The sequence below is a fragment of the Malus domestica genome, chromosome 17 (genome assembly GCF_042453785.1).
Source record: "Malus domestica chromosome 17, GDT2T_hap1".
Taxonomy (NCBI): Eukaryota; Viridiplantae; Streptophyta; class Magnoliopsida; order Rosales; family Rosaceae; genus Malus; species Malus domestica.
This window is the reverse complement of record NC_091677.1, coordinates 8,678,784-8,693,221: the sequence shown is the minus strand read 5'-3', so window position 1 is coordinate 8,693,221 and position 14,438 is coordinate 8,678,784. Positions and strand designations below refer to the sequence as shown.

The 14,438-nt window shown below is 43.6% G+C and overlaps 2 protein-coding genes across 2 annotated transcripts; both read right to left on the bottom strand.

Moving 5' to 3' along the window:
• Positions 1–2,416: 2,416 nt before the first annotated feature.
• LOC139193326 (uncharacterized) lies at positions 2,417–3,703 on the bottom strand. The gene has a single exon (XM_070816316.1). It carries the CDS (start codon positions 3,701–3,703, stop codon positions 2,417–2,419), a length of 1,287 nt encoding a protein of 428 aa, XP_070672417.1.
• A 3,574-nt stretch (positions 3,704–7,277) lies between these two features.
• LOC139193324 (uncharacterized) lies at positions 7,278–8,435 on the bottom strand. Its single transcript, XM_070816315.1, has 2 exons — positions 7,885–8,435; positions 7,278–7,803 (listed from the first exon to the last, which is right to left on the bottom strand). Exons 1-2 carry the CDS (start codon positions 8,433–8,435, stop codon positions 7,278–7,280), a joined length of 1,077 nt encoding a protein of 358 aa, XP_070672416.1.
• Between the last annotated feature and the right edge of the window lie 6,003 nt (positions 8,436–14,438).

Sequence of the window (14,438 nt, the reverse complement as noted above, 5' to 3'; positions counted from 1 at the left end):
GTGGTTCAAGCCGGCCCCTCCACGGCTGATCGTGGCAAGCGTCCGGTCGAGGAACCAACGGCGGTGGCCGAACCCCTCGCTCCTTCTCAGGACCAGGATGTCCCTCCCTCATCCGAAACGGCTATCCCGGTCGGCCCCTCCACAGCCGACCGTGGCAAACGACCGGCCGAGGAACCCGAGGCAACGACGGAATCGCCTGTTCATCCTCAAGACCAGGGCTTCCACATTCCTCCGCAGGAGGTTACTTCGGCCTTCGTAAGTACCTTCTACCGTCTTTCCTTGATTGCTTTTCTGCTTTAGAATTCTAAACGAGGAAAATACTAAATGTCAGGTGCCTGTACACTCTTTTCACCAAAAATTCTACGCGCCGAAGGGCGTTATCTATATTTCTTGGCCGCCTTAGTGGCCATCAAACGTAGATAACCTCCATCGGCCGCGTGAACTGAGAAGCAATCTAAGACACTGGGCTCGGCCATTGAGTTCTTTGGGTTCGAGCAACGATCCAGGAGACATGGCCGAGGTCTCCTCTCGACAGGTTAAAAAAAACGAAACCCTCTTGCTATCCTTGTCATGACCTCTTTTGGGCTTAACCTAATTTGTGTGTGCAGGCCTCGTGGGAAGTTGAATTCAAAGCCCTCATCTCCAGCACAACTACCGGGTCTGGCCCTTCGGCCGCCACGATTGAAGCTGCCGATTCAATCGCTCTATCTCAGTTGCGGGAAGTCTTGTCGCTTTCGGCGTCCCAAGTACTCGAGCGCAACGGTCTTGATCTGCTTGGCGCATGTCTGAACGACCTCGGAGCTGACGGTCGTCTGAGCGGAGATGTTATCGTTCGGGCATCGTCGGCCTTGGAGCGGGTTCGGGAGACATTTAGTATCTTCCAGACCGCTCTAAAGGCCGAACAAGACCTGTAGGCTGCCACGGCCGTCCAAGACACCCTTCATCCGAAAATCGACACCTTAAAGGCAAAAGGAGAAGCGTTGGCCGAGCTCGACCGTCAAATGGTGGAACTAGCGAAACGTAGGTCGGCCATCGCCTCCGATCTTGCTAAGGACTTTGAGTCGGGCGAAAAAGATTGCCTAACCGAGTATGCGGCGACCACAAAACGGGTTGAGCGGTTGAAGCTGGACAAGAAGAATCGGCAAGCCAAGGTCATCATGGGCGAGGTGCGGTGGTTGGAGCTGAAGGCCCTGCTCGGCACTCTTCTACCATCTTCCCCTTGAATGTAAACTGATCGACTTACTCATCTTGTACATGCTTATCAATCTTAATGAAATGGTTTCTTTTTTTTTTTTTTTTATTATTATTCCCGCATTTCCCACGTGACTGGGTAGTATTTTTTCAAAAACTTCCCGTTGATTGGTAATTTGTGAACCAAACTGGTCCGATCTTTAAGATGATACGCCCCTTTTCCGTATACCTCATGTATAACGAACGGTCCTTCCCAATTTGGCGACCACTTGCCGAACCTAGGGTCTTTTAGTCCTACGGGTAACACCGTTTGCCAGACCAATTCACCTTCGCCGAATGTTTTCCGTCGCACCTTTTGATTATATGCTCGTTCGGCAATCCGTTTTTGTGCCACCAGTAAGTTATAAGCGTCAAGTCGCACTTCTCCCAAATCTTCTAATTCTTGTCTCATGGACTGATTATATTCGGCGCTAAACAAACTACTTTGCTCAATCAATCGCAACGAATTTATACTTAACTCGACTGGCAACATTGCATCGTGTCCGTATGTTAATGCGTACGAGGTTGTTGCAGTCGCCGATCGGGGTGACGTTCGGTATGCCCATAATGCCTCGTTCAACTTCAAATGCCACATGCCAAGCCTTTCTTTTATTATTTTTTCTAGGATGCCGATCAACACTTTATTACTTGCCTCGGCCTGCCCATTCACCTGTGGATAATACGGTGTGGACTGTTCCAACCGAATTTTCAAATTTGCCGTGTACTCTTTAAACCTTTCGGCTGTGAAAATTGTTCCATTATAGCTTATGATCGTTTCTGGTACGCCAAATCGGGTCACAATGTGTTCCTCCACGAAGTCGCAAACTTCTTTAGATGTTAACTTGGCATATGATTTTGCCTCGACCCACTTAGTAAAGTAATCGGTTGCGACTATTATCCATGCATGCTTAGCAGCTCTAGAAGATGGCGTGATTTTGCCGATCACGTCCATGGCCCATCCTCTAAACGGCCATGGCTTAATGACCGAATGCAGTGATTCGGCCGGGATCCTTTGTATAGGCCTGTGGATTTGGCACTGTACGCATCCTCGTGCAAATTCTATACAATCTTTTAGTATTCTTGGCCAAAAATAGCCGTGCCGCCGAAGTAACCACCGCATTTTCCGTCCGGATTGATGGGCTCCGCATACCCCTTCATGGACTTCTTTAATCGCCCGAGCACTCTCTTAGGGGCCGAGGCATAGCAGTAACAAACCATCTTCGCCTTTTCGGTATAACTCGTTCTGGTACGTGACATAGTTCGTGGCGTGGACTCGTGTCTTGCGACTATGTTTTCCATTAGGATTATCAAGGTACTGCATAATGGGTGTTCTCCAATCATCTGGTATTACCTCGGTCGTGCAAATCTCTACAAAGTCCTGCCGATCCAACAACCAAGGTAAGGACATAACCCTGGTGCGTATCACGTCGTCGCGTCGGAGGATTTGCTGGTTAACCAAGGCCGGGTATAACTGTCGTAACACCGGTATATCTTGACCTAGCTTGCCCCCCAGGAGTTGTGCGCCGGAGGCAATTTGAGCCAATTCGTCGGCGTCGGTATTATGACACCGGGAAATATGTTTAAATGTAATACCGTCTAAGGATTCGGCCAAATAGCTGGCGACCATGTTGTACGGTGCCAGGGTACAACTCATGCAATAAAAAGAACCATTGAGTTGGTTAATCACAAGTTCGGAGTCGCCGAGAACGAGGGCGCGGGTCGCCCGCAGGTCATGAAGAATTCCAAGGCCGACGATTAGGGCTTCGTATTCGGCCTGATTGTTGGTGCATTCGAAATCCAACTTAAGCGAAAATAACCAGCGATCGTGGTTCGAGGATTGAAAGACAATTCCCACGCCCGCCGAAGATAACGTACTAGAGCCGTCAAAGTACATCGTCCAGTGGTTGTCGCGCGTCTGAACCATGCCGATTTCAACGTCGTTGCCCCCAAAACCGTATGGGGAGGGATGTTGAGCAAGGAAATCAGCCACTGCCTGGCCCTTGACAGCTTTCTGGGCTACGTACTGCAAGCTAAATTCAGACAGTGCCATGGTCCATTTCCCAATACGGCCCTTTACGATTGGTCGGGTGAGCATGTAGCGGATGACGTCGGTCTGAGCAATGACTTGGGTAACTGATGGGAGCATATAATGACGAAGCTTGGAAGTGGCGAAAAACACGGCCAAGCACAGCTTCTCGACGGCTGGATAATTGATCTCTGGTTGACTGAGATTGCGGCTGAGATAAAAAATAGCCTGCTCCCGTCCGACGTCGTTATCTTGCGTGAGGAGGCAGCCGATGGACTCTTCGACCGCCGAGATATAGAGCTTAAGAGGCTTACCGCGCCGAGGAGGAACCAGGACAGGTGGATTCGTAAGGGAGACTTTGATTTGCGTAAACGCCGCCTGATGCTCGTCGTTCCACACAAATTTATCTGAGTCCTTGAGTTTCAAAAGCGTGGAGAACGCTTTCATTTTACCTGCCGAGTTGGCAATAAATCGGCGGAGGAAATTGATATGTCCGAGTAAGGACTGGAGTTGTTTCTTAATCGTTGGGGGTGGGGTAGTGATGATTGCGCGTGCCTTATTCTCATCGACTTCAATCCCACGGTGATGCACGAGGAAACCAAGAAAATTCCCGGCCGACACGCCGAAGGCACACTTGGCAGGATTCATCTTGAGGTTGTGCCGACGCATGCGGAGGAAAGCCTGTCGGAGATCGTCCAGATGTGTCTGTCGGCGTTTAGATTTGATGACAACATCGTCGATGTAAACTTCGACGATGGTTCCAATTAAATCATGGAAGATGGTGTTCATCGCCCGTTGGTATGTGGCGCCGGCATTCTTGAGGCCGAATGGCATGACAACCCATTAGTAAGTGCCGAGTGTTCCCGGGCAACGAAAAGCAGTTTTGTGCACATCGGCTTCGGCAATGAATATTTGGTTGTACCCGGCGTGTCCATCCATAAAGGATAAGATCGCATGATTTGCCGCAACATCGATTAACAAGTCTGAAATCGGCATTGGATACTCATCTTTGGGAGTTGCCAGATTCAGATTCCTGAAATCGATGCAGATGCGTAGTGCCCCATTTTTCTTTAAAACAGGAACGATATTTGCCAACCATTCAACATATCGAGCTGTTCGAATGAACCCGGCCTTCAAAAGCCGAACTAATTCGGCCTTGATGCCGAGTTGCACTTCGGTCGAAAATCGTCGAGGTGGCTGACGGAAAGGTTTACATCCGGACTTAATCCGTAATTCATGCTCGACCAGAGTACGTTCTAAACCGGGCATTTCATGATAGCTCTAAGCAAAACAATCTTTGAACTCCGTAAGCAAGGCACGAAACTCGTCCTTCATTTGTTGGGGAAATAACGCACTAACAAACAAAGGCCGTGGGTCATCGGCCGTCCCAACATTAATCTCTTCCAGGGGGTCCTTAACTTGGGGTCGATGATCTTCGAGCTCGGCCGGGGCGGCTTGAATTTTATCAAGAGATAAGACAGGACCATTATCTCATTCAGCAAGGAACTCGACGAGGTTAACGCCCGAATTTGGTTGTTTAGATATAGTATACCAATGGGCCAGCAGTCGTTCCATAGTAGATGAAACCGCGGCCCTTCGTGTTTCCCGATCGGTGTCAAACATCGGCTTCTGGGAGGAAGTTGGCTAATCCGAGTAGCGCCGAATCCTGGTGGACAGTCTCGGCGCCAACATCGATAGCTTTCTGAACCGAAATCCGAGTCGGCCGTCCTTCTTCATTGAAGCCTTGCAAAGTAATGTAGCTGACGTGGTCATCATAATACCGTGCTTGGATCATGTTAGCTTCGAAGGGCTAGCTATCGACCGGGTGAACAGTGACTGAGTTGTCATCCCAAAAGACAAGCACTTGATATAATGAGGAAGGAATACAGCTGGTTTGGTGAATCCAATCTCGACCGAGCAGTGCATTATACTCGATTTTGGAATCAACCACGAAAAAGGCGGTCATGTGAGTGCGACCGGCAATATTCACAGTTAACGGAAGTACGCCTTTGGTTTGGGACTTGTCACCGACGAAACTACTCATTGTGATCCCTGACGGAATAAGTTCGTCATTCGAGCGACGTAAGGCCTTCATGATATTCAGAGGCATGATATTAATGGTAGCTCCACAGTCGACAAAAACTTTGGAAACTGGATATCCCTCGATGTGGGCCGTCACATACAACGACTTTAAATGGTGAAGGTTAGCCGGTGATGAACGAGGAAACAATTCGGCCAAAGCGGCCTTTAGACTATCATCTTTTGTTGTCGACTCACCTTCAACAACAGATACAAAATCAAAATGGCCAGCTTCTTCGGCGACTACATCACCATCAAGGCAATTCGGTTGAGCCGTGCTTGATTGAAAATCAGCGGGTAACACATGGACCATACTGATTTCCATGTTATCGATGACTGACGGGCCCATCGAGTTAGGACCCTTCTCGCTAGCCTCATCTCTTGGCTGGTCGGCGACTGCGGACTCCGTTGTTGTCAAAGTCAGACAACGAGACTCTTCAGTTCCTTCTTCGATGGTTGGATCTCGCGGTGCTACTTCGGCAACTTGCTGGTTCTGCGTGATTGCCTCAGGTGAGGTTAAAATTGACAATGTGCTTGGGGTCAGGACTTGGACCTGCTCCTGGTAGTGTAGCCGGGCATCCCTAGTGTCGAGATAAGCATCCAGACGTGCAACACGTGCTATTTCATCGGTCGTAAGGCCGAAGAGCGAAACAGCCGAAAATACTTCGAATTGATATCGTAAATACTGAAGGTCCTCCATTGAGAAAGGAAGATCGGCTGCATCGATATCAGTGTATGGTTCGACTTCAAATCCAAGGACATGAGCTTCTCGTATGTGCTGGAACCTTGCTTTCAATCCTGGGTCTGAGGTTTTCTGGATGATTCGCTCGGCATCAGGACAAGTCAGGACTAGATCAATGGTGTCCTGGCATGCCTTTGGCAAACCATACAGATCGTTGGCCGAATGTTTCTTATGGAATTCGCACATATATTCCAAAGACTCCCCAAGGAACGGAGGGTGCAAATTCCGTCGAATCTTGATCAAAGGTTCTTGTATAGCCGGCGGGGCTAATTTGCTTTTGGCCTCTTGCCTGAAATGTTCAAGGCGTGCCTTCATCTCCCCTGGTCGAAGTAGAAGTTTGATTCGTTTATCAGCCTCTTCAAACGTGGTTTCGACATCTTAGTCGACCAGCCGTTTCCCTTGAGCCAACTCTGTCATAATGGCTGGAGGTGGTCGTTCATCATCAGTAGCAATTGTGTCCTTCGGCCGCCATTTAGGGACCGAAGTTTCTTGGGCTGCCCGTCGGCGGGCCATGCAATCTATCCTTTGATGCCGGCGTTTCTGGGATTTGGACAACGCGGTGTAGACGCATTTCGAAGAATGATATGTATACCAACGTTGATCTCTAGGCTCGGGAGGTTTGAAGGTTTTTTGGCTCCATGATGATTCTGAACTGCTAGAATTACGTTTATAGTAATCATCGTCATAGAATGAAGCATCAAAATCGAGGCGCCGTCTGACCGGGGGTGTTTCTTCCATCCGTACTTTAGGATCGAGCCTATCAAAAACCCCTTGATGTTGGCCTACGTTAGCTACCTTTTGCCGGGTTGCGTCCATAGGTCGTTCTGTTACAAGCGAAGAGGGTTTCTCCTCTGGCTCACTGTCGACCTTTGCTCTACATTTTCTGCACAAAACCGCCGTCCCACTGTCTTCATCGGTGCTATAATCCATCATAGGTTTGACAATAGCGAGTCCTGTTAAAGCTGTAGGTGGTTCGTTTGAACGAAAATCGGCCATGAACCGTGGCCGAGAATTTTGATTTCGTAAGCGTTGCGTCGCAACAACTTCAGCCTTTCCTTTCCCTTTGTCCTTAGGTAGGTACGCATCGACCATATTTACTGTTGCCGTGGGGAACGGATCAGTATCAACACTCATCTTCTTCTCTGGAAATTTCAGTTTGCCATTATCAATCCAGCTTTGTACGTTGTCGCGAAACACGAATCAATTGTTTGTCGTATGTTTGCTTGAATTGTGGTACTTGCAATACACATTTCCTTTAAGCTCTTCGGTCTTGGGAATGTTGTGACCAGGCCGAAGCTTGGTGATTCTTGCTGATAACAGTTGGTCAAAAATTGCGTCAGCCTTTGTAATATAAAAAATGTAAACTTTTGACGGTTTCAATGTTCCTTCCGCGGCCGAGCGGCTTTTGACTTCCCTAGAGTCAACCTGAGCCAATGCCTTGCAAATGTATGACTTATCTATCACTATCTCAGCTGCATCCACACTAACGCATTCATCCTCGGTTGATGCGTAATTGACAGTAGGATTCTTGTAAATCGTCCCCCGAGTTGGAGCTTTCGAAGTTTTTTCCTCGCGGAGCAAATAATCATACTGTTCGACATGTTGGGCTAATTCGTACATATCCCGAAAGTTTGCCCCCAAGAACTTCTTTTTGTACTCGACGTCGAGGCCGTTCAAAGCAAGCCTGACAAACTCGACTTCGGGTAAAGGCACTCGGCACCAATTCCTGGCTGATTTGAACCTGGTAAGATAATCCATTGGTGACTCATCAGATGCTTGAGCCATCCGTGCTAATGAAGAAACTGACATCTCCATCCCTGGCCGATAAAACTGCTCGTGAAATTTCTCGACCAACTCCTCCCAGTTTTGGACGGAATTAGGAGGGAGATTGATATACCAGGCAAATGCTGATCCGGTCAATGAGAAATTGAACAACCGTAACTTATGGAAATCACTATTAACGTCCCCGCATTGCGCGGTGAAACGGGCCACGTGCTCCAACGAAGACAGGGATGATTCACCGGTAAAAAGGCTGAAATCTGGGATCTTGAACCCCTTCGGGTATCCGAACGTTTCCACGTAAGCTGGGTACGGATGAATAAACTTAGGAAACTTCAGCCCTTTCTTCATGGCCGAGTCGATCATCCGCTGAACTTCGGTCATATCAACAGGTGTTGCTTCGACCCTCTGGTCGGTTCCGTCTGACCTACTATTCGACCCTCCTCCTTTCTCCAAGTCAATTAGTTTGAACCGAGCAGGAATAGGCTCGGCCGGTACAATTGGTAACGGATTGTTTCCTGGTGGTAAGTGTTGAAGAATATCGAAAGGCCTGCTGTCACTGACTTTACTAACCAGCATTTCGAGCAATCTGGTTTGTCGCTCATTGGAACTGAGTATCACGTCATGCAGCTTGTCAATGCCTCAACTAAACATCTGCTCGACTGACCGAGACTGCTCGTCTAGTCGCTTTCGAAGAAACGACCTTGTTGGTGGATCAGATCCTTCACCACCATCCTTGTCGCACTCCTCTACTATCCCTTCATTGAGAACGCAGGTGTTTCTATTTGGGATCTCTAGACCGCGGAGTTGACCGCCGAGATTAATTTCTCTCTCTCGGCGAGTCGCACTCGTGGACTCAGGTGTCACAGCGCTAAGGGGATTCTGCGCCTGTGGCACATTTGGTCATATGTTCTGGTTCGGCAAATCAGCTGTCGACTTTCCCATAGCTGTTTTCTTTTTTACCGATCGTGTTTCAATTGGCATGAACTTCGTAGTTTAGCACTGGGTCCCACTGGGCGTGCCAAAATGTTGACCCTAGAAACTACAAAGCCTACGTGGCGCGCAGGCCGAGTAATTTATAAGCTAACTACGTCCTTCGGTGATTGCGGGGCGTGCCAACTCGTCGGCCGAGCTCGGCCGAGGAGTAAATTTGTTGATGTTGCTTTGGGTGCGCGGCTGACTTCTGCGTCTTGCGATTGCGGTCGAGAAAGGAACACGTCTCGGCCTCTTGGGCTCTCGAACCTGAAGACAAGGTTACTATTCTTACGAAGTTCAATATCAAATTCGGCTTTCAATGTGCCGAACGTAATAACGTGTAACACCTCACTTCGCCGAGAAGGCTGATGAGATGACCTCGACCAATAAGGGTTCAGAAACCCTTCTCGACCGAGACTTGGATAGGTAATCAACCGTTCTCGCCGCAGTGCTGTTGATGCCAACGGAAGATACTGCGAGACCGATTGATTCTACGGTGACAGAGCTATCTATGCCGACTTAAGATATCACCGGTTGCTTCCACAGTGCTGTTGATGCCAACGGAAGATGTGTCAGCGAAAAAGGAAAAAGAAAAATCATAAGTTGTGAGAATTTGCGCAGGGCAATTTTGTATTGATTTGCAGGGGGCTCTCACTGACGCACAACCTCCCCTATTTATAGCACTGGACCTTGAATCCGAGTTAAAATCCTACTCGGACTAGGTCTTCCTCTCCGGATCAACACCACCTCGACCAGTCCTATCTTCACTAGGATTATGAATCTAGTCCTTAACTGAGCCGGATTCGCTTTCTGGAATACTGATCCCGCCGAGACTCCCTATTGTACTAGGACTCGACTTGCGTTCTGATCTAACTGACCTAGGCTTGGAATCCCACGAGCTGAACGATCCATGGCCCTTTTGCCGCACGGCCTCCCGGGCCGAGAATGATCCTACCCTCGGCCCAAACTATTATTTTGGGCCCAAACAGGAAGGGAATTTAAACATAAGGTTTTTCGTGTAAAATTAAACGCTCTTAAATTTTAACCAGTTTAGCTACAAGTCATTTTCATAATCTCTTCAAGACAAATTTAAAATATAATGAGGATCCTCTCCAGATCATCTTTATGAGGATTCTAGAAATTCTCAAATCGGGTCCGTTCATCGTACATCGTGCAATCAATTTTCATCAGATACTATTCATATTTAATTTTAAATAAAAGTGTTTAAAATAATTTCTGGTCACACGATGTACAATGAATGGACACGATTTGAGGATCTCCAAAATCTTCACGAAGAGGATCCTCATTCTTTAAGGAGAATTTTAACAAAATATTTCTGATATTGTTTATTTTTAACGAAAAATTACATTTTTACCTTTCTAATTTTAGAGACACTTTCCAATTTTATATTCAAATAATAAGAGTTACAGAAACATTACAGAGGAGAAAATGCTCCAAACTGTTTTTTCACTTAACGTGAATGCTGAGGTCATCTAGATTGGTGGAGCCCAGGATCATCAAACCATGCTCCTTGGCCATATGCAAAAGGCAGATGAAACACGGATGAGGGGAGATGTCGTTGATAGTTTCAGCTACTCTGCAATCACTTGGAAAGTTACCCAAAATTTGCTTGAACGACACCAATTGCTCTTTCACCCTTTTTCAAGTTCAGAAAAATCAATAATTGATCAAAGTTTACAATGACTTCTATGAACACGGAAAATTCCTGAAACGAAAGAGACAAGAACAACGTGTACAAAATAATATTTTGTATTTAATGATTTTGGGTTACAATCTCTCTCAAATTTGATCATCTGATTCGATCTCCGTAAGATGTTGATTTGTGGATGTGCGATTGATCCAAGGGCCGTCGATGCTTGATCTTGGATGAACGGTTGAAAGTTTCTTCAAGGGCCGTTGGGGCTTGATCTTGAAGGTTGATGAACAGATCTTCAAGGGGCTTTTGGGCTTGATCTTGAAGAGCGATTGCGCGAATTTCTTCAAGGACTTTTGGGCTTGATCTTGAAGGTTGATGGATGAACGGATCTTCAAGGGCTTTTGGGCTTGATCTTGAAGAACAGTGATGAACAAATCTTCAAAGGCTTTTGGGCTTGATCTTGAAGAACAGTGATTGACGGATTTTCAAGGGGTCGTTGGGGCTTGAGCTTGAGGAACAGCGGATGAGCGAATTTCAAGGGGTCGTTGGGGCTTGAGCTTAATGAACAGCGAATAAGCGGATCTTTAAGGGGTTTTGGTCTTGATCTTGAAGAACGGTTGGATGTGTGAATTTGTTGATGTTGTTGATCCAAAGGGTCGTTGGGGCCTGATCTTAGGATGAACGGATGATGAACGGATGATGAACGATGAACGCTTTCTTTAAGGGCCGTCGGGGCTTGATCTTGAATTGGTGGAAGTTCTTCAAAGGGCCTTTGGGGCTTGATCTTAGAAGAACGAAGAGGGCTTTCTTGATTCTTCGGAAACCTGGATGTTTGAGAGCTTCAGAGTTTCAAAGCTTCGAGGATTTTGCCTAATGATTTTGGTTCCCCTAATGAATGAAATGGGCTTGTATTTATAGAATTTTTCAAGGCCTAATTTTGAATATAATATTCCGGATGAAATAAGTTATTTCTGCCAGGTGTTGACACGTGTCATATTTGATGCCTTTTCTTACTCATTTCAATTTTTCGTCGAGTCACATACTACGTGTAAAATTTATGTAATACATGAGCGTTGAAACTTCGATTTATCGGTCAACATTTATTTACCGAAATTTCGATGTCTACAACTTCAATCAACGGCCGGATCTTTTCCATTAAAATCATGGAATCAAGTTATCCAAACCTTTGAATTTCATACATTGGCTCAGTTGTTTTGATTCCTTAAAAAGTGTAATAATTTTTTATCGTTTGATGAAATTTCAAATGTTCGAATCACTTAATATGATGATCTTGATGAAAGGGATATGAGGACCTCTTTCCTCAATCAACTACCTACGTGTCACTGTATCTGTCAGTGATGTCACCATGGCTTCTTGACGAGTTCATGCTTGTCATTATCTTGCATTAAAAATACATAGAATGCGTTTCTTCTGACACACCAACCAAACACTTCAATGAAACCTCTTAATCATTTCAAATACCTGTTTCGTTCAACAAGAATAATAATTCATCATAGTGTAATATTTTCATTCTAGTGGGACTAGTATTTGTTTTGTACAAGGGAAGTAATTTTCGACACAATCACTACCGTTTTTCTCCTTTAAAGCATTTTTGTTTTATTTTGTGTGATGTTTTTGTTAGATTTAAATATCGTAAATAAAAACAATTATTTTGTAACTCAGTTTATTAGAAAATATTTACCCTTACATACTAGGTTTCATGTTCGATCTTCCTCCCTTGTAATTTAACATAGATATTCTATCGTTTGAGAGAGTCTTCTTATGGCACAATATTTTATAGTGTTGTGACTTAAACATTAAATTGTCAAGTGAGGGTCTATAGAGAATTCCATTTTAAGATAATCTTCTTATGACACAATATTTTATAATGTTTGCATAAAAATTATTAATAAATTATAAGGTGACAAAAAGTTCCATTTAAAAAATAGTCTCGTTAACATTTCTTGACAAGCATACTTACAAAACAAAATGTATGAAATTGATATTAGCTAATAATGTATATTACTGTTGTAAAAATGCATGGTAAATATGGATGTCCACTATGTAATGGGAGTAGTAGGTAATGGCTTAGTAAGTCTAGCATGTAAAGGCTTAATGAGTATGTAAGTGAAGGCATTAAGTGAGTGGGGTATGTTTTGATTTAAAATATTGCCTATTCATTTGCTCATATAAGGAAGAACAAAGTGTCAGAAGAGAACACAACATCAAAAGAGAGGAAGAAGAGATGAGAGAATAAAGAAAATTATTTTTGTACTCCTATTATTTCAGCTTATAAATGAAAGCACCACTGCAATCATGGTTAAACTATGACTAATCATTAAAATATGCTCTCTCTTTATTATTATTATTTTTTGAAAGCGACTAACATGTAATTATATAATGCTTCAATTCATAAAGTCATAAACAATGTGTTAGAATCATCCACACAATCAAATATCCTTTTCCCTTTCTTTTGTCTCTACTTGGAAACGCATATTATTCACCTCAAGACCTACTTTAATCCTTAAAGTAAAACTCAAATTTTAAGTTTTAAATTTATTTTAATTTATTTTAATTTTCTCCAATCCTTGGGACAAATATAAGTTAAAACCTAAACTCATTTTTGGAGCAAATTTAGCCCAAAATTCCTCATGGGTTAATTGGGCTAGCATACCATATGTGTGTATTTTTTTTTATATATTTATAAATTCGTTGAATCCAACGGCTAAGATCTCATTTGATCAAATCTAATGGTAAAAAAAAATATATCTAACAGTCCAAATTTAAATCCAATGACTAAAGTAATTAAAAATTATTTTATGTGTTTCATATTCTTTCGTAGTGTTCCACGAGTTTCAGGGTGCCGGTTTAGTGATTTTTCAATATTTATTAGAATCTAAAATTTTAAGTTAAAATGTTTATAAAATTAAATTAGGGTAGTTTACATAATTATTTTTTTTTTAAAAGTTACTTTAAGAAAAAAAAATTCTAAATTCATTTTTTAATAATTATGGGCTAAAAATTTAACCCATAAGGATTAGAAGAGAATAACTGTTTTTAGGTTAAAACCTTAATTTTTTGGCTTAAAAATTTTAAGTTTTAATCTAAGGGTTGAAGATGGTCTAAAACAATCAAACAAACAAAATTCTACTTAAATTTATTGGCCTCTTAGTCACGAAATTAAAAATTTAACATTCCTAACATTACTATAAAAAAAAATTTTAAAAAAAAATCTTGTTTCTAATAAACCAATACGAAACACGGGTTTTCTTGTTCACCCATCACACTCGAAACATTAATACACTCTTTACAATTAATGATAAATCATTTCTAATTTATCTTTTTCTCAATAAAATTTGGTTCATTATATACATTTATTTTAATATACCTACAAGTGGAGAGCAACTTACATCAAACAAGACGTCATAATATGGGGAATATGTTCTATGTAAGTTTATCCTGTAGATAAGACATATCAATCATTTATTTACTTTTATTGTAACACATGAAATGATACAACATAGATACGTGTCACAGCCCGTCCCAAAATATTTCTTAATGTTGTTATGAAAGGACGGATTTGCCCTTGAACGTTGGTTCATTTATGGATGTATGGAACTTAAGAAATCGTAGGGTTTTTAATTTAGTAACCCTAGTTAAATTTTGAACCATTTTAGTGAGGTTAGGTTAAGGGTTGGTGTCTTGGATATGTGAGGACCACATAATCCCACCACACTCTCACTCTCTCTCACTCCCGTATGCTCTCTCTCTCTACCTCTTGAACTCTCATTATTTCTCTTCCTTCTACGTACGGACACCCTCAAACTCAACCAAAACGTCACAGATCGTGGGGAAAAATTGTACCATTGTGCTCGTGAGGATTCTACGATCACGAATATACCATTTTCAGGTGAGAACCTTTTCATTTGCACGTCGATTTACAAAGCTTC

Bases quoted from the DNA above. Each gene is read 5' to 3' on its own strand.
- LOC139193326 (XM_070816316.1), bottom strand. From the start codon at position 3,703: ATGAAAGCGTTCTCCACGCTTTTGAAACTCAAGGACTCAGATAAATTT.
- LOC139193324 (XM_070816315.1), bottom strand. From the start codon at position 8,435: ATGCTGGTTAGTAAAGTCAGTGACAGCAGGCCTTTCGATATTCTTCAA. The intron at 7,804-7,884 runs GTCAGTTTCTTC...CAAATCAGCCAG, and splicing joins TATCGGCCAGGGATGGAGAT to GAATTGGTGCCGAGTGCCTT.